General features: G+C 36.7%; 1 protein-coding gene across 3 annotated transcripts in view; it reads left to right on the forward strand.

Moving 5' to 3' along the window:
* The window catches only part of DTWD2 (DTW domain containing 2), a 69776-nt gene extending 64637 nt beyond the window's left edge, over nucleotides 1–5139 (forward strand). For all 3 annotated transcript variants that reach the window (XM_081132780.1, XM_081132781.1, XM_081132782.1), the window contains one exon: nucleotides 1817–5139. In XM_081132780.1, coding sequence (XP_080988906.1) covers nucleotides 1817–1987 — 171 coding nt within the window. In that variant the 3' untranslated portion in view covers nucleotides 1988–5139. The remainder of the gene's footprint in view (nucleotides 1–1816) is intronic.
* Nucleotides 5140–22709: the final 17570 nt, after the last annotated feature.

Raw genomic sequence — 22709 nt, forward strand, 5'->3', positions numbered from 1 at the left:
TTGTAATACAGTGGGGCTGAGGTTCAGGATAGGGTTTATACTAGTACTATTAATGTACTGCTGCCCCTTTTCCCAGTTTTATAAGATATATTATTCTGGTATTAATTAATGTACCATCATAGCAGGAAACCTATCTTATGTTCTGAGTATAATATCTAACAACAGGCAAAGTTTAAGACACAGAATGGTGACCTGACCCTTCATCTGCTCAGCTTTTGTTATTGTTATCTATGGTTAAAATTGAACATAAAATCCCAAACTGATAGTGAGGTCCTAGCCTCTCATTCTGTTTGCTTTAGTCAGCAGGAGCAGTCATACTGTAGTTGCCAGGAGTAGGAAAAGAATGTTTGACGATCATTTGTGTGATTTGGGAGATGCTAATAAGATGGAGTATGAGCAGCAGAAATGCATAATGAAACATCCCAAGTTGCTTATTGCTACAGATGGCAAAAATTTAGCATCCTTAGTGGGGAAACCCAAGTTCAGCCTGTTCAAATCTAGCTATAATAAAAAATTGGTGCATTCTTCTGAGAAACGCAAAGGTGTTTTCTCTCTCTCCTGGGGAGGAAAGCTGTGCCATACATTCCCTCCCCCCGCCCCCAGTAACCTTTAATTAGTGGCATCATCATAAAGCCTTAAGATGATGGAGGAGAGTAGTAATTTTCCAGCTGTCTTCATTCTGTAGAGGTGGGGCTCCTCCAAGTCATAGCCTTCCTCGTCTGTTGATTCATCCTCATGCTTAATTCTTGAGCACTGTTTCAAACACTTGGAAGTACAGCATGATATGAGCTCTGAAGCAGGTTTGAATTAAAACTTCTGCACTTATCATCATTACTTTTTGCCAGTGGGCAATTCATGTAATCTCTTTGTGCTTGTTTTCTTATCCGTAATATAAGAATATTAGTTACCTCAGTGTTGTGAGAATTGAATTGGATAATGTGCTTTAATTGCCTGACACCAGGCACTCAAAATAGTTAATCCTTTTGCCCTTCCTTGCTCCTCTGATTGTATTGACAAAAATTTTGAACTAAAAGTTGGTGATTTTCATTCAGGGAAATTTTTTTTTATTATAGAACCATCTCTGCTTATGAAGTTTTACCTTATGAACTTTTATAACTAGAAGTAAAAAGCTTTGTGCCGTAGCCTAAGTGCCTTAGCTCCACTCAGCACCAGCAGTTGGCAATAATGGTCCCTTGAAAACTCTGTTATCCCCTGGATTCACCCATTTCACGTGCTTATGGTAAATGGCTGGCCCTGTAGGTATTTACATTAAGGCTGGTACATATACAGTTAGAATTATTTCGAGTGCACCTAAACCTTTTATCTGACTTGCATGTGGTCCATGGACTGTGTGCATTAGTCAACCACTTACCCGTTACGGTCATCATCTAATTGTTGTCAGGTAGCAGGAAGCTTACATCCTTCTGTGACTGAAAATGAATCAACTAATCTTCATTATCTAAAGGTCTCTTGTCGTCTGCTTGTTACAGATTAAATTATTGTAACAGCAAAAGTTTTTCATGGTGTTTGAATATCTTAATGTATAAAACCAAATTCAGACTTTATCACCTATATGGAAAATCGATTTGTATCTTTTTACTGGAGTTACTTAGTGGTATGTAAGGTATGGATTTAAATAAATAATTTCTTTAGAAATCATCATGTATTTATTAGAGTATTTATTGCTTTTCATAGTTAAAAGCTAGTAATAATAAAGATAATACTGCTTGTTTCTGAAGAAAAAAATCTAGATAGAATATCATGACTTGTCACAGACACTGTTTTAGTGTAGTTTTTTTTCTTTTTATCTTAACAGACTTTGCTTCGACCTCTTCGAGCTTTATGCTCTTTCCAGCTTCAGCATGGTGCTCAAATTCGCCTCAGCAAGGAACACCTTCTGAAAAATGGATTATACCCTAAGCCGATGCCAAAGAACAAACGCAAACTCAGGAAAATGGAACTGTTAATGAACAGTGTTAAAATTTAGCACAGATGTTCTTACGGTGCTATTTATGGTGTCTTCAGCTGACAGTGCCAGGTTAAGTTTTCATACAACTTAAGACTGTGGGTTTTTTGGACTATTTAAAGAATGAGGGTTGCATACTAAACTTGCCCAAAAGAAGGACGTAAATCAGATAGCCATAAAAGCAAACAAACAAACAAAATTACACTGACTCAGTAAAAAGCAAGATTTTATACTGTATTTGCTTTTTAAAATGTGCCTCTAATACATTTTTTCAAATCCATAATTTGAAATGAGATTAGTTGTTGAGTTGGGTTAGACGTTCTTATTTTGAAATGAAATGGTTGTGCCTGATGGGGACAGTAATGTTTTCATTAATGTTTTATTGGCTAGGTGAAGACCTATAATAGATGATACCTTTGTTAATTTGCAGTAGTGTACACGAACTTTATAGTTTGAAATAAGTCACAAAAAATAATGATAATCAAGTAGTTTAGATTGAACTTATTTACTTCATAAAACAATGTAACAATAAGGAAGCTCAGTCTTTTTAGGGACTAAGCTTGAACTCAGCTAATGTGATTAAATGTTCTAATAATGCCCCTATTTTTTTATTAAGGTGTAATTGACATATGACATTATATTAGTTTCAGGTGTACAACTTAATGATTTGATATTTGTATATTGTGAAATGATCACTACAATATGTCTTGTTAACATTCACCACCATACATAGTTTTTTCTTGTGATGAGAACTTTAAGGTTTACTCTCTTAGCAACTTTAAAATATTCAGTACGGTATTATTAACTGTAATCATCAAGCCGTACATCATATCCCCATGACTTATATATGTTCTGACTGGAAGTTTGTACCTTTTGACCCCCTTTTCCCATTTTTCCCAAAACCTCATCTCTGGCTTCTACTATTCTCTGTATCTATGAATTTGTGGTTTTTAAAATTTTTTAAATGATTCCATGTATAAGTGATATCATATGGTATTTGTCTTTCTCTATCTGATTTATTTCACTTAACATAATGCTCTCAAGGTTTAACCATGTCACACATGGCAAGATTTTATTTTTTTTATGGTTGATTAATATTCCGTTTGGATATACATAATATTTTCTCTATCCATCCACCTATTGATGGACACTTAGGTTGTTTCCATATATCAGTTATTGTAAATAATGCTGCGATGAACATGGAGGTGCGTATATCTTTTTGAGTTACTGTTTTCATTTTCTTTAGATAAATACTCAGAAGTGGAATTGCTGGATCATATGGTAGTTTTATTTTTAATTTGTTGAGGAACCTCTATACTGTTTAACACAGTGGCTGCACCAGTTTTTTTTCCTCACTAACAGTGCATAAGTATTCCCTTTTCTTCACATTTATTTCTTGTCTTTTAGATAATAGCCATTCTATCAGGTGTGAGGTGGTATTGTGGTTTTGATTTGCATTCCCTGATAATTAGTGATGTTGAGAAACTTCTCATATACCTGTTGGCCATCTGTATGTCTTTTTTGGAAAAATATCTATTCAGATACTCTGCCCATTTTTAAATCAGATTTTTTTTTTTGCTATTGAGTTATATGAATTCTCCATATATTTTGGATATTAGCCTCTTACCAGATATATGCTATGCTTTGTGGATATTTTTTTCCCATTCAGTAGGTTGCCTTTCATTTTATTGATTTTTTTTTTTTTTTGCTGTGCAGAAGCTTCTTAGTTTGATGTAGCCCTACTTGCTTATTTTTGCTTTTGCTGTCAGATTAAAAAAATTATTATCAAGACGGATGTCAAAAAGCTTACTGCCTATGTTGTCTTCTATGATTTTTATGGTTTCTGGTCTTATATTCAATTCTTTAATCCATTTTGAGTTAATTTTTGTGTATGGTATAAAATAGTGGTATAGTTTTATTATTTTTTTCATATGGCTTTTCAGTTTTCCCAGCCTCATTTATTGAAGAGACTGTTCTTTTACACATTATATTTTCTTGGCTCCTTTGTTGTAAATTAATTGACCATATATGCTTGGGTTTATTTCTGGGCTCTCTGTTCTGTTCTATTGATCTTTGTGTCAGTTTTTATGACAATATCATACTGGGTTTTTTGTTTGTTTTTTTAATCCTTGCTCAAGGACATGCTGAGAGAGAGAGAGAGAGAAAGAAAAGAAACATGGATTGGCCACCTTCCACACTCACCCCAACCGTAGATTGAACCTGAAACCTAAGCATGTGTCCTGACTGGGAATTGAACCCACAATGCTTTGGTGTACAGGACAACACTCCAACCCACTGAACCACCTGGCTAGGGCTGATAAACTAGTTTTATTGTAGTTTTCATATAGAAACAACTGAAGTAGAATATAATACAACTAGTTATTTTGGATAATGCTTTACTATTTTTTGCTGATAACAAAAGTTAAGTGAAATAAGTCAGTCAGAAAAAGAAAAATACCATATGATTTCAGTTATATGTGGAATCTAAAAAACAACATAAACAAATGAAAAAAAACAGAAACAGACTCATAGATACAGAGAACAGACTAATGGTTGCCAGAGGGAGGGGGCTTGGGTGACTGGGTGAAAAAGGTGAAAGGATTAAGAAGTACAGATTGGTACTTACAAAATTGTTGTGGGGACATAGAGTATGCAGCATAGGAAGTATAGTCAGTAATATTGTGATAACTATGTATGGTGCCCGGTGGGTACTGGAAATATTGGGGAGAACACTTTGTAAAGTATGTGATTGTCAAACCACTGTGCTATACACCTGAAACTTATACAAAATAATATTGAATGTAAACTGTAATTTAAAAAAAAGGTATTTGACTTATTTGTAAAAATATATTTTTTACTCTGTTTTATTTTGTGGTGATTCTCAATAACAGTATTATTACAATATAAATATGTAATGTAAAATATATGAATTATTTGTAATATTTAGCATCAAAAAATCTATTGGTTAATATATTTCTCCATTCATTTACCATTATTTTGGATAATGGACATGATGTTGTTACTAGTGAAGTAGGGTTGGATATCCATAAAATTATCAGGTTTCAGTATATAGTAAATGAGTCTGTAAGTTTTACCTTTTATGTATATTAGTAGATAGATCTTGGTTTACTTAGTGTTTCTCAGTAATCAGTCCAATAAACCATTTATTTAGTAGGTGTATTTATTTAGCTTTTATTATGTGTCACACCCTGTTTTAGGTAATAGAGAATACGCTAATATAGAAAACAGAATCCATGTGTCCAAGAAATGGAAGTTTTGGTGGTTGGAGACAGACCACAATAAAATAATTTCAGGTATAGATAACTGCTATTGGAAGGTGTCCTGTAGGATAGTATGATGAGACGTTAGTCACAGTTTTGGGAAGGGTCTTGCTGGAAGAGGTGACATTTCAGTTTTGTGCTAAATAATGAGAAGGAAGCAGCATATAAATAACTGTTAAGGAATTTTTTTAGAGAAGTAATAGCTCAGAGAGATCAATGAAGAGGAATCTTTTTTAGAAATATGTGATATTAAGGATAGCTGTATGCACAGATTGGTAGACTTGCTTGAAGGAAAAATATGAAAATTTTTATCCGATTGCATTTTTTTCTGTGAATAATGTAGCAAAGTTATCAACTAAGTGTGAGGGAGATATTGAGATGTGTGTATATAGAGAGAGCTCATGGACTAGCTATCCAGAGAGTGGATTTACTGGGGGAGAAAGCAGGATTGTTTGGCATTCTTGTGTGCCCCTTTCAGATATGAGTATCAATTTGAAATAGATCTGGTCAGCATGATTATGTGGTGTGTGTATGTGTGTGTGTGTGTGTGTTTGTGCGTGTGCGTGCATGCGCACATGTGTGCTTGTGTGACATTCTGCTCTGGTAATGGTTCTAGAGTAAGCAGGTAATTGGATTGGGGTGTTTTTAGATGAGCACAAGGGAAGGAGAAAGGGGAAGGGCGTTAGGGTAATGTGCTGTAATACTAGACCATCGAATCTAGGCTGGGTAAGCAGAGAAGGATATCTGGACCATGGATAGCGAAAAATTGGTATGGTCATTGACTGGAGGTCTTAATGAAGTCAGAGAATTAGTGGAATGGGTATTCTAGAATGACTAAGCTTGAAAATGAGGCTCAGAGAACAGGAAGTTTAAAATTGAAATTTCAGAGGTGGTACAGTTATTACTGATAACAATTTCCAGTGTGTGACCATAGAAATGATGCTAAGGTTTGATAGAGGACTAGTTTTTTAAATCTAGATAGATAAAAAAAATCAAGAGGCTATCAAAATGGATAACTTTTGGGGGTGTGGGAGTCCCCAAGAATAATAAGAGTAGTGGTGGAAAGTAGGTGCTGAATTCATCAGTGAGTGAGGAGGAGTGACTGGAAGTTAATAGATAAAATTAATGGGGAGGGGGAGGGTAATAAAGTCTGAAAATACGTTTTAAAAGGGCTAGAGGTTTTTAATGAAGAAGGAGGAGAAAGCCAGCAAATAGGATAAAAAGTGACAATGGCTATCAAAGAGGAATACTCTCTCTCTAGGCTTTGAGGTATGAGGGATGTGAGAGGAAAAGCAACCCCCACCTGAGAGGGCTACAGGGGAAGCAGTGTCCTAAGGGGACAGCAAGTTGCAGTTATGGTGAGAAAAACAGTCAGACAATAGGAGAGTTTACTGATAATTAGGTTGGTTATCTGATTTGTTATATAAATGAGGATACTTTTACCTTTTGGATGGGATACTGGAAAAACAGTAATGTGGTACAGTAATGTGCAAATTGTAATACATAGTCGTCCTATTGATGACTGACTATGAATTTTAAAAGACAGTACAAATTCTGAAGGATTTGTCCATTGTGTGTATGTTTTGTCTACACCACCACTCAATTAATTCTGTTCTCTGTGGACACTGACTTGGTGTCCCACCAATCTGACTCAATTCTGACACTCTTAGAGATGGCGTCAAATCCCACAGCTTCAGGGCTTAGTCCTACTAGATTCTCCCTCCTAGTCCCCTTCATACGCCAATATCAAGTCCAGGGTGTAGGCTGACCTACTGGCTATCGATTGGAAGTTCCAGCAAGGCCTGCCCCCTCCCCCCTGCCCTTGGATTTTATTAATATACAAGAGTGACTCACAGAACTCAGAGAAACATTATTCTTACTAGATTGGCAGCATATTATAAAAGGATATATGTTGGAACAACAGCCACGTGGAAGAGATGCTTAGGGCAAGATATGTGGGAAGGCACTTGGAGAGTCCATGCTGTCTGAGCATACCACTCTCCCTGAATTTCCCTGTGTTCACCACTTGGAATCTGTTTCCCAACTGTGTCCTTTGGATTTTTATGAAGGCTCTATTACATAGGTGTGATTGATTAAGTCAACGGTCATTGGCTATTGATTTCAACCTCCAGCTACTCTTCTCTCCCTGGTGTTTATCTTTCTGACTCATTTCACTTAGCATAGTGTTCTCTAGTTCATCTATATCCATGCTGTTGCACATAGCAGGAATTTCTTCTTCTTATGGATGAATAACCTTCCATTGTCTAGCTGTTGTGAATAATATTGCATTTAACATGCGGGTGCATATATCTCTTCCAGATTCTGACTTCAGTTTCTTCAAATATATACACAGGAGTGGGATTGTTGGATCATGTGGTAGTTTAATTTTGAATTTTTTGAGGAACTGCCATGCTGCTTTTCATAATGGCTATACCATTTTACAATTCCATCTATAGTGTATAAGGATTCCCTTTTCTCAGTATCTTTGACAACACTTATTGTCTTCTTGATGATAGCCATTCTGACAGATGTGAGGTAATACCTTGTGGTTTTGATTTGCATTTCCCTGAGGATTAGTGGTGATTGGTGAAGTAAGACCCAACTGCATACATTTCATAAGAAGCACCAGGCACTTTTTTAAAAAAATCCTCATGCGAGGATATGTTTTACTGATTTTAGAGAGGGAGGAAGGGAGAGAGAGAGAAACATTGATGTATGAGAGAAACATATGTCAGTTGCCTCCCCTGTGTGTCCCCACTGGGAATCAAACCCACAATCTAGGTATGTGCCCTGACTGGGAATCGAACTGGCAACATGTTGGTGCACAAGATGATGCTCCAACCATCTGAGCCACACTGGCCAGGGCAGCACCAGGCACTTTAAATACTATAAAGACAAGGTTTAAAGGAAAGGGATGGGAAAAATATATACCATGCAGACCTTGACTTTCATTTTCTTATCCATCTTATTTATCATTCATTAAACAAATATAAATTTAACACATAATAGGTGTCAGGTACTATCTTAAGTATGTAAAAAAAAATCTAGCTACTTTGATTTTCCAGTATTTTGGATTCTAGATAGGAAAATTTGATAGTGTTAGGACATTTTCAAATAAATGCTTGTTCCTAAAAAGTCGTGTTCTTTAAGGAAAAAAGTCAATTGTACAACCTGACATCCAGTTAATTCTCTTTTTGTAATTACAAATGTATACCAGAAGAAAAAAAATTCTTTTAATCACAGAGGTAGGCATCAGTAGTCTTCAGTAAATCCTTTAATCCTGTCTGGATCTTTATAAGGAGGCATACAACAGTAATATTTTAGGTACACTTGTTCAATTAAAATATTTGTCTCAGTTCTTGTGATCTAGTCATTAATTCCTTAATTTATCACTTTAGAAATCATGTCACAGCCCCTTCTTTTTTGAATGGTGAATAGAATCTGATTTTTCCTCTTGAGTCCAGGATGTTGCTCTCAACATGTGGTGAATCCCCATCAGAAGTGAATAAAAGCTTCATTAGATGTTTCTAATAAAGAAAATTAATTTTCTTTTTTTAACCTACTTCATTTTATTATCATCAGAATATAATTCAGAAACAGGATTGTAACATATATTGATAGCGCCTTCCTGCAGATAGGTCGCTCCAGTTAACTTGCTGAATTCTACAGGAAAATGCCTTGCCTGGTCCATAATTCAAGTAAGATAGTGGCAAGGGGTTGGACTGATCAGTGATTTCAGAGAGGAAATCATGTTGGAACCAAAGTATTCTATGTAAAATGTATGATATTCTTAATGCTGACATTTAATATTTAATAAATCCAGTCCTGAAGGGTAGTCTTTGAAATGCAAGTTCAGCTACCTGCCTGGCATTTCTCTGTGCCATAATTAGAGCTGTCAAAACTATCTCTTTTAAAATAGAGCCAGAAGGAGCTTGAGTGTTTGCTGTCTGGAGTTGTACCAGCATTACTTGATGTGAATACAGAATTTCCCCAAAATGTGAGGGAAGAAAAAAATACTTTCTGGTTGTAAGTATAGCACTCACTATACATAACATATACTCATGAAAATGAATGTATTTTTCAAGGCTAATGATGAGATCTTTTTCATTAATTATTTAGATATTTGTGAATAAGCAGGCATAGCCAAAAATATCTATGAAGAAACATGTAGATAAACATTTCTGAAATTAGTTTATAGACTAAAGAGACCTCAAATATATCCTTATGACATGGCCAAGAAAATAGAGTGATGCATGAAGAATCGTAAAATAATTGTGTATTAATGGACATCATACATTTGACAGAACTGCTTTTAAGTTTTTGTCTTAGGACTACATAGAGTGAGTGAAGTAAGAAATGGCTCATAGGTCTCTAATGTCTTCTTTCTGCAAAACATTTTCTCAGATGATCAGAATCTGAGTTTCCTAATTCACAAACAAAATTCTCATTATGCATTGCTAGGATTCTGCCAGTCAGCCACGCACAATTACAGTGTTTTACAAGATACAGTTCTTGCATCAATTTCCTGCTCCTCCTTCAACTTATTTGCCTATACATTTGAAAGAACAATCCAGAACATTTTAATAGCCAGGCTTCTGGTTGCCAGATTTAAAGATTGTGATAGCAATTCTGCAACACAGTCTGTGGCGGCAACTCAAACATGTCCATTGTGGGTCTTCCCACTACTTTCAAGTAGGAAATTAAGGACAAAAATCTGTATCATAATATCGAGTATTCTGCTCCCAGACTGATTTGCTCAAACATCAGGAAGAGCAAAGAGAAACATTGGTCCTGGTAATATGTGTAATTTTAAAATGTTGCCTTTTGAAGGAAAGGCTAAATTTATTGGTTAAGGGCTTTACGCTTAAATTTAAGCCTTGCTGTTCATTCCCCAATTATTCCCTCTTGACTTTGTATTGTGACTCTCCAGCTGAGTGCTGCAGATGGACCGGCTAATGGTTTGTCATTGCATTAGAGTCCAGGGGGGTCAGCCCCACCTGAATAAAACAGAGTGAAACTCTCAGGACTAGCAGAAGAGGAGCTCCTAAGGGTACTTGACTGTTAGCAGTTATACCACACAGAGGAAATCCTGATGGAGCCTGGAGCAGGCTGACTCATGCTGATCCTCTGTGTGTAGAATGGGTGCCCTGGATCCTAATATCCCATGATCTATATTAGGATAGCCTTTCTAGATGCAGGGTTTTCCTTACTGTATCTTTGAAGCTCCTGATAAAAAAGGCCTCTCTAAAAGACCAAACACGCATGGCTGAGAAATAAAAAATAAGTGTTCACTGGTTTACAAAGCCACCAGTCTTGAGAATATTAATCCCCTCCCCCTGTCATAATTAGTTCAGGAGTTTAGGCATTCCATGATATTTTAGGAATCTATCTGGAATTGCATCTAGAACCCAGATCAATTTTTTTCATATATATATATATTTAAATATATCTTTATTGATTTCAGAGAGAGAAAAGGAGAGGCAGAGAGAGATGATAGAAACATCAATGATGAGAGAGAGTCATTGATCGGCTGCCTCCTGCACGCCCCTGACTGGAGATCGAGCCTGCAACCCAGGCATGTGCCCTGACTGGGAATCAAACCCCTATCGCCTGGATCCTAGGCTGATGCTCAACCGCTGAGCCATGCCTGGCCGGGCTTTCATATTCTTAAAGGTGAGAATATTATCTTTGATTGTTGATTTGATTTATTGAAGTATTGAAAAATTGTAGCTGAGAATAATAGAGATAAACTTAGTTTTACTGTGAAAATATTTGTTTCTTTTGAGTTGAAAAGAAAACACAAACACTTTGCCATTTCTGTGCATTAAGCCTTATTGCCCTTGTAGCATGAATTCTTCATGAAAGATTCCACTGATTTGAAAGAAAATGTCAGCATTCACATTACTTATAAGCCTGGTTGAGACATTGTAAAGCTTTCAGAGTACTGGGGTTTTTCTTTTCTGACTCTTTTAATCGTTGATTAATATTTTCTGTAACATTACATTTTTTTGGTTCCCCAAATCGAGACTTTATCCTTTTGCTCAAAGTCTACAACAAAATAATTGCTAAACTTTTTTCATGTTTATTTTATTTCACAATTATCTTTCTGTTACCTAAATTTTACTCTTCAATAATCTGATCTGCCTTAATGAACTAAGTGTTATCTTTCCAACATTTTCATGTTGAAAGTTTTCATCGATCTTGCAGGTAATTAGACAACTTACCAATTCATGTGTAATTGTGGATACTTTTTCTTCTTTAAAATGTCTGAACAGGCCAATGAGTTCTATCTTAACACAACTTTGTCTAGATAAGCTTTTAACAGATCATAATATCTTTTAACAAAAATTTATTATTTTCTGACCAATATTATACTGAGTTACTTTTATGTTGACCTGAAATAGCAGGGATGTACAAGTACAGTAGGGAGACTTTATTAACTGATCTTGGCTGACCTTGAAGATGTGGCTGCAAGTTGTAATGTTACAGCATTCTCTGCTATAATCAGTCTTCTTTTCTATAACAAAAATAATTAGCTTCCCATTGTTAGTTGTGAATCCAGCTCACTTTCTTTCATTGGACACTGTTCTGTTGCCAATTACCGAGAGTTCTGACCAAGGGGAGTTGATACTAAATGCATTTGTGGCTAGATTTCTGTCCTGCCTAACCCCCCACTTTACCTTCAACCTTTGGGAGTTGGGCTTGACCATGTTTAAACCGCAGATACTCTCCTTTTAGCCTCCTGATCTAAAGCCTAGACCTTGCTTTCTCCCTAAAATTTCACCTAAGTCCATTTGAAGGCCATGCAAGAGTGAATGACCAGGCAGCACACCCAGGCCTGTAATAGCATATACTGGAGAAAACCTAGATGAGGGAGAAGCAATAGAGATGTGAGCTCCTCATTGCCCTTCACTTTCTGGGGCAGAGCACAGAAGTATAACAGGGTTGGATGGCAGGCTTTGGGCAAGGGGCTGAGACCTTATAATGTAGGACTTTGAAGATGAATTATTGGGGGGAAGCATCAGCCCTTCCTCTGGCATAATCAGGAGCTGGAATCCAAGCCTTAGGATTACAACTGTATAACCTGGTAGAATTTGGGCTTCCAGCCTTGTTTTATCCCCTCAGCATTCTATATGGGTGTTGCTCAATCACCTATCTACAGACAGCCAGCCACCTTTCCATGGAGCTTCCCTGCATTCACAGCCACTTCACTGTTATCTCTCATACACTAAGCTGACTGTTGAAAGAAGAGAGTGAGCGTTGCCTTAATCTACTTCTAATCATAACCCTACATCCCTTTTACCAAAGTATTCAGTCATTAGCCCTAAGGAAGGTGGTTGATGGGACATCATTCTGTGGTACTTCCAGCCCCCGTTTTGTCACAGACTCATTCAAGAGAGTTGCTTCCTCATGGTGGGGTTGAAAGAGCTATGATGAACTATTTTAGTTATGTAGATATGACAGACTGGAGAACCATGAACTAACAAGTTTTTTTCAACCTGCACACTGTTTAATTTTTTAAAAAAATAGTTGCCAGCATTTCACACTGGGAATCTTGATTAAAAATTCAGATTTCTCTCTTCAAAAAATTAAAAGACTTGGCCTCATTGAGCCTATGTTCTTTCAAAGCATCAGTCAGGTGGAGGTCAATGTGACTTAACCCCCTGTAGACAGACATTCTTTTGTTTCCATTTTCCCCTGGCTTACCACAGTCACTTGTGTTACCTGTCTGGTTCCTGTCCTCATTTGAGCCTGCAACTTTTGTCTAGAATCCCACTGGGGATGTATCTCCTTGTAGTCAAAGAGGATACTAAGAAGGGATTTTCATTCTCTCAGTAGAATCCTTAGGTTGTTTATTGTAGTAAGCTGCTGATACACTGCCCCCAGTATATCTGTCAAACTGAACGGTGCAAAACTGGGATGGATTACCAATCCTAAACATACTGTTTCTGAGATTTTTCTTCAGCTTTTACTGTGGACATGGAAGTTCGCTAGAAGTATTAAGGTAAGTCTTTGGTGAAAATCATATTTCAATATTTTAATATGAACTGAGTTGCTTGGCTCAAAATCTTTGTTCCTTAGGGCTGAGGCAGGGGGAGAACATATCTTTCTGCTTCTATTTGCACTTGAAACATATTATACAATTTTGATTCTGACTCCAGTACTTGACGAAGATTTCATTGTATAGGAAAGATGAGCAAACTGCTTTGAAGGGATAGTGTTGTCTTGAACAGACACCAAGTAATGTATAGTAACCAAGTTAAGAATAAGCAAGTTCTTTACAGGTTCATTAGTTGTGTCATAAGGAACAACAGAAAGAAGCGGCAGGTTAGTGGGCCTTATGAAACACTGGCTCTCACTGAGCCCAGAGTCAGAGGCTGCCCACCTTCCATTGCTCTTAATACCTTCCTAGAATGTTTACACTTGTGTGTGGGGAGTAGGGGAAATTGAAGATGTGCACCAGAGACTAAAGCAAAAGTGGTTATGTTTCTATTGCTTTCCTGTACACCAGAGGCCTTTTTATGTGAGATCTTGATGCTTTGTTTTATTTTTACTCCTGAGTTGAGATAAGGTATTAAAAGCATATGTTACAGAGTGAGCATATGAGAAAGTATTCTAATTTTGGAACGTAAAAGTATTGAAGTGGCTAGCTTTTCTGGAGAGCATCAAGAGTAGGGTGGGGGTGGAGCAGTAAATGAGAGAAAGAATATTGTGGGAAGAGAGAAGGAGGAAGGGAGGAAGGGAGGAGGGCAGGGAGAGATGGGGAGGTAAGAGGAGGAAGAAAATGTTTGTGTTTGTGTGTGTGTGTGTGTAATTGCAGGGAAGAATTCAGACTGGATTGGAAATAGCTCAGGCACCTGGGAGATGCGACTGAGGGTAGGGTTGAAATGCCAGATTTCCTTTGCCTACTCTTCTACACCTCTGCTCTCCTGGCTGCTGCTGACGTTTGCATTTGTTTTTAGTATTTCAAGAAATTTCAAGGTAGAATAATTGACTAAATCAGTAAGAGTCACTCAAAGATGGGACAAATCAAAGATTAATTGACTTTTTGAAAACTGTTTATCTGAATGTGAAGTCGCACCTAAGAGGCAAATGGGGCAGAGCTGCTAACAGATTGTAAATGGTTCATTCCCAAGACCATGCAATTAATTTCAGTTTTGCCTGAAGTCTACAAACACTGCGCAGAAGTACCCTTTTCCTTTTTTTTGTTAATCCTCACCTGAGGACACTTTTTCCATTGATTTTTAACGAGAGTGGGAGGAAGGGAGAAAGGGAAGGAGGGAGGGAGGGAGGGAGGGAGGGAAGGAGGGAGGGAAACATCAGTGTGATAGAGATACAATGATTGCTTGTCTCCCACACACGCCCGACCAGGGCTGGGGATTGAACCTGCAATCCAGGTATGTGTCCTTGACTGGGAATTGAACCCACGACCCTTTGGTGTGAGGGCCGACACACTGAACTACTGAGCCACACAGGCCAGGACTCCCTTTTATTTTCAACTTCTAACATTAAGTCACGCTACATTTTGGACTCATCAATTGCCTTTCATGATGAAATCAAAGATACAGAATTTAAGCTCTTAATATGCAAATTTTATTTATGAAATAGTTTTAATGAGTATATTCCTGAAAAACAGCCCCATTTTATAACTTAAAGATATGAAAGTATACTGATAAGCTTATTTAACACATCTAAAATAACACATTAGTGGTGAAACAGTGCGATATAATGTACGTCAGCCTGGTCAGTGTATTTTTTAAAAAAAATATATCTTTATTGATTTCAGAGAGAGGAAAGGAGAGGGAGAGAGAGAGAAACATCAATGATGAGAGAGTCATTGATCGGCTGCCTCCTGCACGCCCACGACTGGGGATCGAGCCCACAACCCAGGCATGTGCCCTGACCGGGAATCGAACCCCGATTGCCTGGATCCTAGGTCGATGCTCAGCCGCTGAGCCACACCTGGCTGGGCTGGTCTGTATATTTTTATACTAAACCTTAAAGAGGAGAAACTTAATTAGGATGTTTAGAAGCTAATCTTTAATTGAATTAGTTGTTAATCTAAATGTGGGTGCATGAAAAGCAAAAAATGAGAGAGAGAGGGAGAGAGAAAGAGAGAGAGAGACCTTACTGGTAATGGAAGCCTGAAACCTGAGGGAAGAATCATCTGATGTTCAGGTCAAAGGAATGCTCCAGAAACCCCATAAAATGCTGTAGAAATTATCATGGTATGAACACATATTCAATTATAGGGACCAATTTCTCTACGCCAGCTTCTAGTGTGATAATATAAATCTTATTAACTCTTGCATCCTATATTGTCACACAATAAATATTATCAGGTGAATGACGAGAAGAATGAATGATTCACTTAGAGGCTAAGATTCTGGTTCAGTGGGATTGTAACTAGTAATTCAAAAAAATTTAGAATTTAAGCATATTATTGGATGCTGCAAACTCTGATTGACTTAAATAACCTGAAAATTCATATGGTTAACACAACTTTAAATCCCTTTTGAAAGCCTGATTCTTGAAAGGAATCCTAATCTTAGAAGGAAAGACTACTTTGAGGAAATCACTCTGTGAACTTCAATTTTCCCACCTAGTATTTTTGTTTGGGTGAAATCAGATTAATGCAATCATCAAGGAAAGTCCTCAAAGAATGGGTAACACTCTAGGGAATGGGAGGAAGTCATAAGTCATTTTCCCTAACAGAATACGTGTGGAAGGGAGGAAGCACCAATTTTGCTCAGTCTGCTTTGGCTGATTTATGTCAGATCACAGATCTTTTCTAACTCTGGTTTCTGGAGCTAGCTTCTCCCCATGCACTCCTCTTGGGGTTACTGCTCATTCAGTGGTTGTGAAGTGCCCTGAAGCAGGGGTCAGCAAACTTCTGCTCGAGGGCCAAATCAGGCCTCCCACTTATCTGTGCAAGGCCCTGGAATTAAGAATGGTTTTTGCATTTTTAAATGGTTGGAAGTAATCAAAAGAAGAAGAATTATTTAGTAACATGTAAAAATTATATAAAATCAAAATTTCAGTTTCCACAATTACGTTTTTATTGGCACATAGCCACATTCATTCACTGACATATTGTCTCTGGCTGCTTTCACACTATAATAGCAGAGATGAGTATTTGCAATAGAGACTGTATGGTAAGTGAAGCCTAAAATATTTACTATCTGGCCCTTTACAGAAAAAGTTTGCCAAATCCTGCCCTTAAAGCATGGGACTTAAGAACACCCGGGTGATCTTTCTAAAGATCTGGGAATCAATGACATTAAATCACCTGTGGCAATTGTGAAAATGGAGATGCCTGCATCTCAGTGCCACACTTTCCACTAAATAGAAATCCGTGGAGTCGTGCAGGCTATGGAGTCTGCGTTTTAAACTAGTGCTCCAGGTGGAGTATTTCTGAATATTGTGAAACCAGAATCTTTGCTTTGCACAGGGAAAGGAAACGGGGCTTCCAGATTCCTAGAACTGATTTAGTCCAGGCAGACTACCTGATTCTTCATGAAATACCATTAATAGATTATTTGAGATGGGCTAGAGCATCCTCTTTGATTTCTACATTTTTCTGTGACCCCCTTCTCACGTGCAGAGCTTCTTTGAAGCCTTGCTATTGAAGTAAGATCTTATTTGTCTTATTGTATAAAATGATGGTCTTCAAAATGGAATGTGCATACTCAGAGTCCATAATCCTCTCACTTTCAGGAAGAAAATATTAGAACTATTAATTTCCCTCTACAGAGATTAAAAATTAAAATATGTGTAACAGAAAAATAGTATTTCCCAGTTATACTTGTTCCCACCCTCATTTCTTTTCCTTTGTCATTTACCCCTATATTTCTATTTGATTTTTCTATTGTAGACACTATCTGTTTACTTCTGTTATGAAAGATGAGGATTTTGTTCTCCTGTATTCTGTTTACTCATACTCTGGTCTTCCTGCCATTGTCTCAGTAAGATTCTATAAAAATTTTGTTTAATATTCAGTTTTTACATTATTAGGACAATGGATTGGTGGTTTTCTAGTTTTGCAGCATAACTCTCATCCTTTGACTTTTCTTCACCACCTTGGAATTAATTCTCTTTGCCTCTTTTCTTTGTTGGTTTCCTTCTTTGTTGTATTTAATATCTTCCTTTTTCTTGCTTTTCTCCCTCATTTTGATGGATCCCATTCTCCAATGGCTTCCTGATAAAAGGCATGTGGAAGAGAAGCTTTGGAAGAGCTTGCATGTCTGAAAATGCTGTGATTGATAGTTTTGAAAAATGAGGATAGTATTATAGTTAAAATTTTTTTCTTCTTTATGAGGCATTGTTTCACCTACTTTTAACTTCCAGAGATGCTATCAAGAAATCTAATACCATATTGATTCCTGATCCTTCGTTTCTCTCTGGAAACTTTTACAAATGTTCATTTTTCCTCCAGCGATCCTAAATTTTAGGATGATATGCCTTGTTGGAAAACTGTCTTCATTTATTGTGCAGAGCACTTGGTGGTTCTTTTCAATCTACACACTCATCTCCTTTGGTTTTAAAAACTTTTGTCTTGTATCATTTTGTTTTAGTTCCCTCTCTCTTCTCTATTCTCTTTTTATAGAACTCCTATTAATTATAGATGGAACTTCCACATTAATTTTAATTTTCTTCTTTCCTGTTTTCCACCTCTTTATTTTTTAGTTCTACTTTCTATTGTAGTTTATCGTCCAGTCCTTACACTGAGCTGGGTATTTTTGGCTAATATTTTTATTTCCAAGATGTCTTTCTTTGTCTATGACTATTCTTTGATTTTAACACCTTATTCTTGTTTAATGGATATAATATCTTCTCTTAGAGCTCTGATTATAGATTGCTCTTTTGGTTTGTTTGTTTGCCTTTTTATTTTTTTAAACTTATGCTCTATTTTTTCTGAGTGCCTTTTTTGTCCATTAGTTTTAGTCTCTGTTTTTTATGTCAAAGGCCTGCCTCAAATTTCTGATGATCCTTGGCTCTTTGTTCATATTAAAGAATGAGATGCTAAAAAGCTTAATGAAATTTCCATTTGTAGGGCTGAGGCTTATCTGTTGGTGAGCTTCCTGACAGGGTAGTAAGGCAATGAGTAGGCTTTTTTACTCTGGAATAGCCAAATAGTATAGTTATTATTTTAGCAGTTTAATTTCCTCAGAGGCATTTCTAGTCTTATGCATGGATGGAATAAACTTGACTTCTAGCATTCTGATTGCCGAGTAAAGGAAGGGAGCTGGAGGTCTCACCTTTTGGTATATAGAATTTAACTTAATCACCATCAGTAAAGTGCCTTACTCAGCCATGCAAAGTTTTCTAGAGAATACGCTTACTGTCTTCTGCTAGAATGTATAGGTTAGAGTGAAGTGTGAGAGGAGTCATTTAGCCAAATAGAGTGCAGATGAGTTCTTTCAACCAATCCTCATGTTTTAACTAACACTTCTACACAGTGTCTCTAGTTTTTAAGTCCTTCTAAAATCAGTGTTGTGAGTTGACCTTTCTAGTCACTTCTCTCAATCCCCTGCCCCACCCCTACTACTTGCAAAATGTCAGTTTTGTCATCTCTAAATCTTTTACTGTCGTACTAGATTAATCACATGAATTTCCAGAAGGTGACATTGGGTGGAAATTTCGAGAATCTTATTTAGCTTCAATTTATAGGAGCGTTTTCTTATAATTAGAACTACTTGAAAATGAAATGTGCTACTTTGAAATTTTATTTTTACTTCAGTAATTAATTTTTCGTTTTTTCGTTCCATCATGCACATTTATGTCTAATCTCCAGAAACATTGTACAAGAGATTTCTCTTTTGGGCATTTAATTAGGCTACAAAGATTCTAAAGTCCCTCCTATGTCTCATATTCTATAAATTTAAAATCTAATATAAAATTATAAAATACCATAATAGAGTCAGCTTTGAATGAGCAAATCAGAATTCAGAGTAATAGTTACATATATAATGTATTATTTTACTCTTTGTAGCTGAAGATTTGTCTCACTGGCATGACTTACAGAAAGTGTTCCTCAATAAGGCTTACACAGAGCTCCTTGACACTTTCAAAACAAGGGCTTTTCTTAGTGGGAAAGATATACATCCATTTCACTGGGCTATTTTCATGTGGAATACGTAATTAGATGTCTGGCTTTGGTAGTATAGTACAGTATAGTTTTATCTTGAGGACGCATAAGGTTTATGCAATATCCAAGCATCAGTCAATTAGACCAATTAAAAAAACAAGTCAATTTTAGAGTCTTCATGAGTTAGGCATTTGATTATCTTGAGAAAATAGAGGTCTGGCTCCTTTCACTGAAGCTTTTCTTTGGCAATCAATTAACTGCTGACTCTTGTTCTATTGACCTCCACTAATTTTGTTGCATGGTCTGTCATTCCTTATCTGGAGCAAGAGGGAGACTCTTCTATAAATATCAACAACTGGTGAGGTTAAAGGGGCTCCATCAATTCTGGGCCCATTGTTTTTAGGGCATGTCTATGTGGCAGACCATGTGTGAAGCTTGGTGCCTAGCATATTTTCTAAGAGCAAATAACAAATTATAGCTCTCTCTTTACACATACAATAAATTGTTAGGCAGTCAATACCAGTATAGATATGTACAAATTAAAATTTCATTTTGTCTATACTTTATTCTTTAATTTTTTACATTATATTTTTATTAGTGTAAAATCCTGCCTTTATATGGAAATGGAGTTTAGAGACTCAATAAATAAATTACTTTAGCCAGCTAAAGATTAGCTGTTGCTGTTTTATTTTACTCTCAGTTTCTTGTACCAAAAATCTTAGTGACAGAAGTCCAAGATGGTGGCAGAGTAGGTAGATGTTACACTCACCTCCTCCCAGGACCAAACTGGAATTACAACTAAAATATAGAGCAATCAACCTGAATAACTAACTGAAGACTAGCTGAAGAGAAGTCTTACAACCAAGGATTTACAGAATAAGCCACATTGAGACTAGTAGGAAGGACAGAGATGGGAAAAAGACTGGACCCACACCCATGGGTTATGGCTGAGACCTTGGAGGGATATCTCAGCTGTAAAGGTTCCCCTATGAGTGTGGTGTCTCAACTCCAGGCCAGGCTCTCCAGCTCAGAGTACTAGAGCCACATAACACCTGGCTATAAAAATCAGCAGGGATTATGTCTATGATCTTAAATGACACACTAGATGGATTTAATTGGTATCCTCAGGGCATTTCACCCCAAAGCAGTAGAATATACATTCTTTTCAAGTGCATATTGAACATTTTCTAGGATTAGACCACAAAACAAGTCTCAATAAATTTAAAAAGATTGAAATCATATCAGGCATCTTCTCTGACTATAATGGTATGAAACTAGAAATCAATCACAAGAAAAACACACAAAGACATGGAGATTAAATAATGTGTTACTAAACAATGAGTTAACAATGAGATAAAGGAAGAAATGAAGAGATACCTTGAAACAAATGAAAATGAGAACACAGCAACCCAAAACTAATGGGGCACAGTGAAAGTCCTAATACAGAAATTCATAGCATTGCAGGCCTACCTCGAGAAACAAGAAAAATCTCAAATAAACAATCTAACCTTATACTTAAAGGAACTAGAAAAAGAACAACAAACAAAACCCAAAGTGAGTAGAAGAAAGGACATGATACAGATCAAAGAAATAAATGTAATAGAGTCTAAAATACAATACAAAAGATCAATGAAATCAAGAGCTGGTTCTTTGAAAAGATAAACAAGATTGACAAACATTTAACCAGACATGGTTATTTATAATAGCCAAGATTTGGAAGCAGCCCAAGTGCCCACCAGTAGATAAGTGGATAAAGAAGCAGTGTTACCTTTACACAATGGAATATTACTCAGCTATGAAAAGGAAGGAAATCTTACCTTTTTGACAGCTTTGGATGGACCTGGAAAGTATTATGCTAAGTGAGATAAGCCAATCAGAGAAAGACAAGTACCATATGGTATCACTTATATATAGAATCTAATGAGCAAAATAAACTAACAAAATAGAAACAGACACATAGATATAGAGAACAGACTGGCAGCTGTTTGAGGGGAGGGTGTTTGGGGGGCCGGGTGAAAATGGTTAAGGGATTAAGCAAAGGAAAAAACACTCGTAGACACAGACAATAGTGTGGTGATTACCAGAGGGAAGCGGATTGGGGGGTATACGAGGGGGTAAAGGGGGGTAAATGGTGATGTGAAGTAGACTTGACTTGGGGTGCTGAACACCTAATACAATATACAGATGATGTATTATAAAGATGTACACCTGAAACCTATATCATTTTACTAACCAATGTTGCCCCAATAAGTTCAATAAATTTTTTTAAAAAATTTTTTTATTTTCAATAAAAATTTTTGAAAAAAAACCTTAGTGGCTTGTTAAAAACAACTTTGGATCTAATCTTTTAATTAGTATAAACAATACATTCACTTAAAGTATAATGCTGTTTGTTTTATGTTATTGGATATATTTTGAATCTCTATATCCATTCCCTAATCGTCTAAAATTTGTTGCTTTGGCTTATGTCATATCAAATTTCTATAACATTTAAGAAGAAAAATTTTTCAAGCCTAACTGAATTATGTTATATATTAGACACAGAATGAGGAATTCACTGGAATGAACTTACTGCTGAATGAGTTATCCACAGTGGGATATGATCTAGCACTGCTGAATACCTTTCTCCAACTTGATACCTTATCACCTGAGATTAAACCAGAACATGACATTTATAAACCGTGATGCATTTAGATCCAAATAAGTTTGACAGTCTAGAAAGGGAGGACGTTTTACGCTTAAAAGCGCAGGCTCATTTCCGTTCTGTCTGTCCTTCATAATACCTGTGAAATGGAGATTCTAATTTGTTTAATCCTCTCCTGAGTCTGAGCACATTTTTTATTTCTCTCTAACACCTATTTTACTTGTACTCTTACTAGATAGAATCATGTGAAGTTCCCCGAACATCCTGTTTCATTTCTCATCTCTGCACCCTCGTCGTCTCCTCTACCTATTAGAATCTCTCTTCTTAGTCTGCCTGGCCATTTATCAAGACAAAGTTCATGTATTTTTCTTTCCTGTGAAACCTCTGACTAAGCAAAGTAGAGAACTCCTTCCTTTGTTCCACCACCTATCAAATATTATAGCCCTTGTCACACTAACATGGTTCTTTTTATGAACTCATGAGTCATTCCTTCAGGGCTGTGCACTCTTAAGTGCTCAGTAAATGTTGAACGAATGTTATTTCTGATGCCTAGAATGTGTTGGATCAGTTGTCAATCGCTGTATAAACTCTCCAGATTTATGGATGAAAGCAACATGAATTTACAGTTTGTCTGTTGCTCTCACTTCGGCTCCCTCAGACGGCTGCTCTTGGCCAGCAGTTTGGCTGGGCTCGAGGGTCAGGTCTGACCCCTCGTGTCTGGGGCCTCAG

The sequence above is a fragment of the Miniopterus schreibersii genome (genome assembly GCF_964146895.1).
Source record: "Miniopterus schreibersii genome assembly, chromosome: 3".
Classification (NCBI taxonomy): Eukaryota; Metazoa; Chordata; class Mammalia; order Chiroptera; family Miniopteridae; genus Miniopterus; species Miniopterus schreibersii.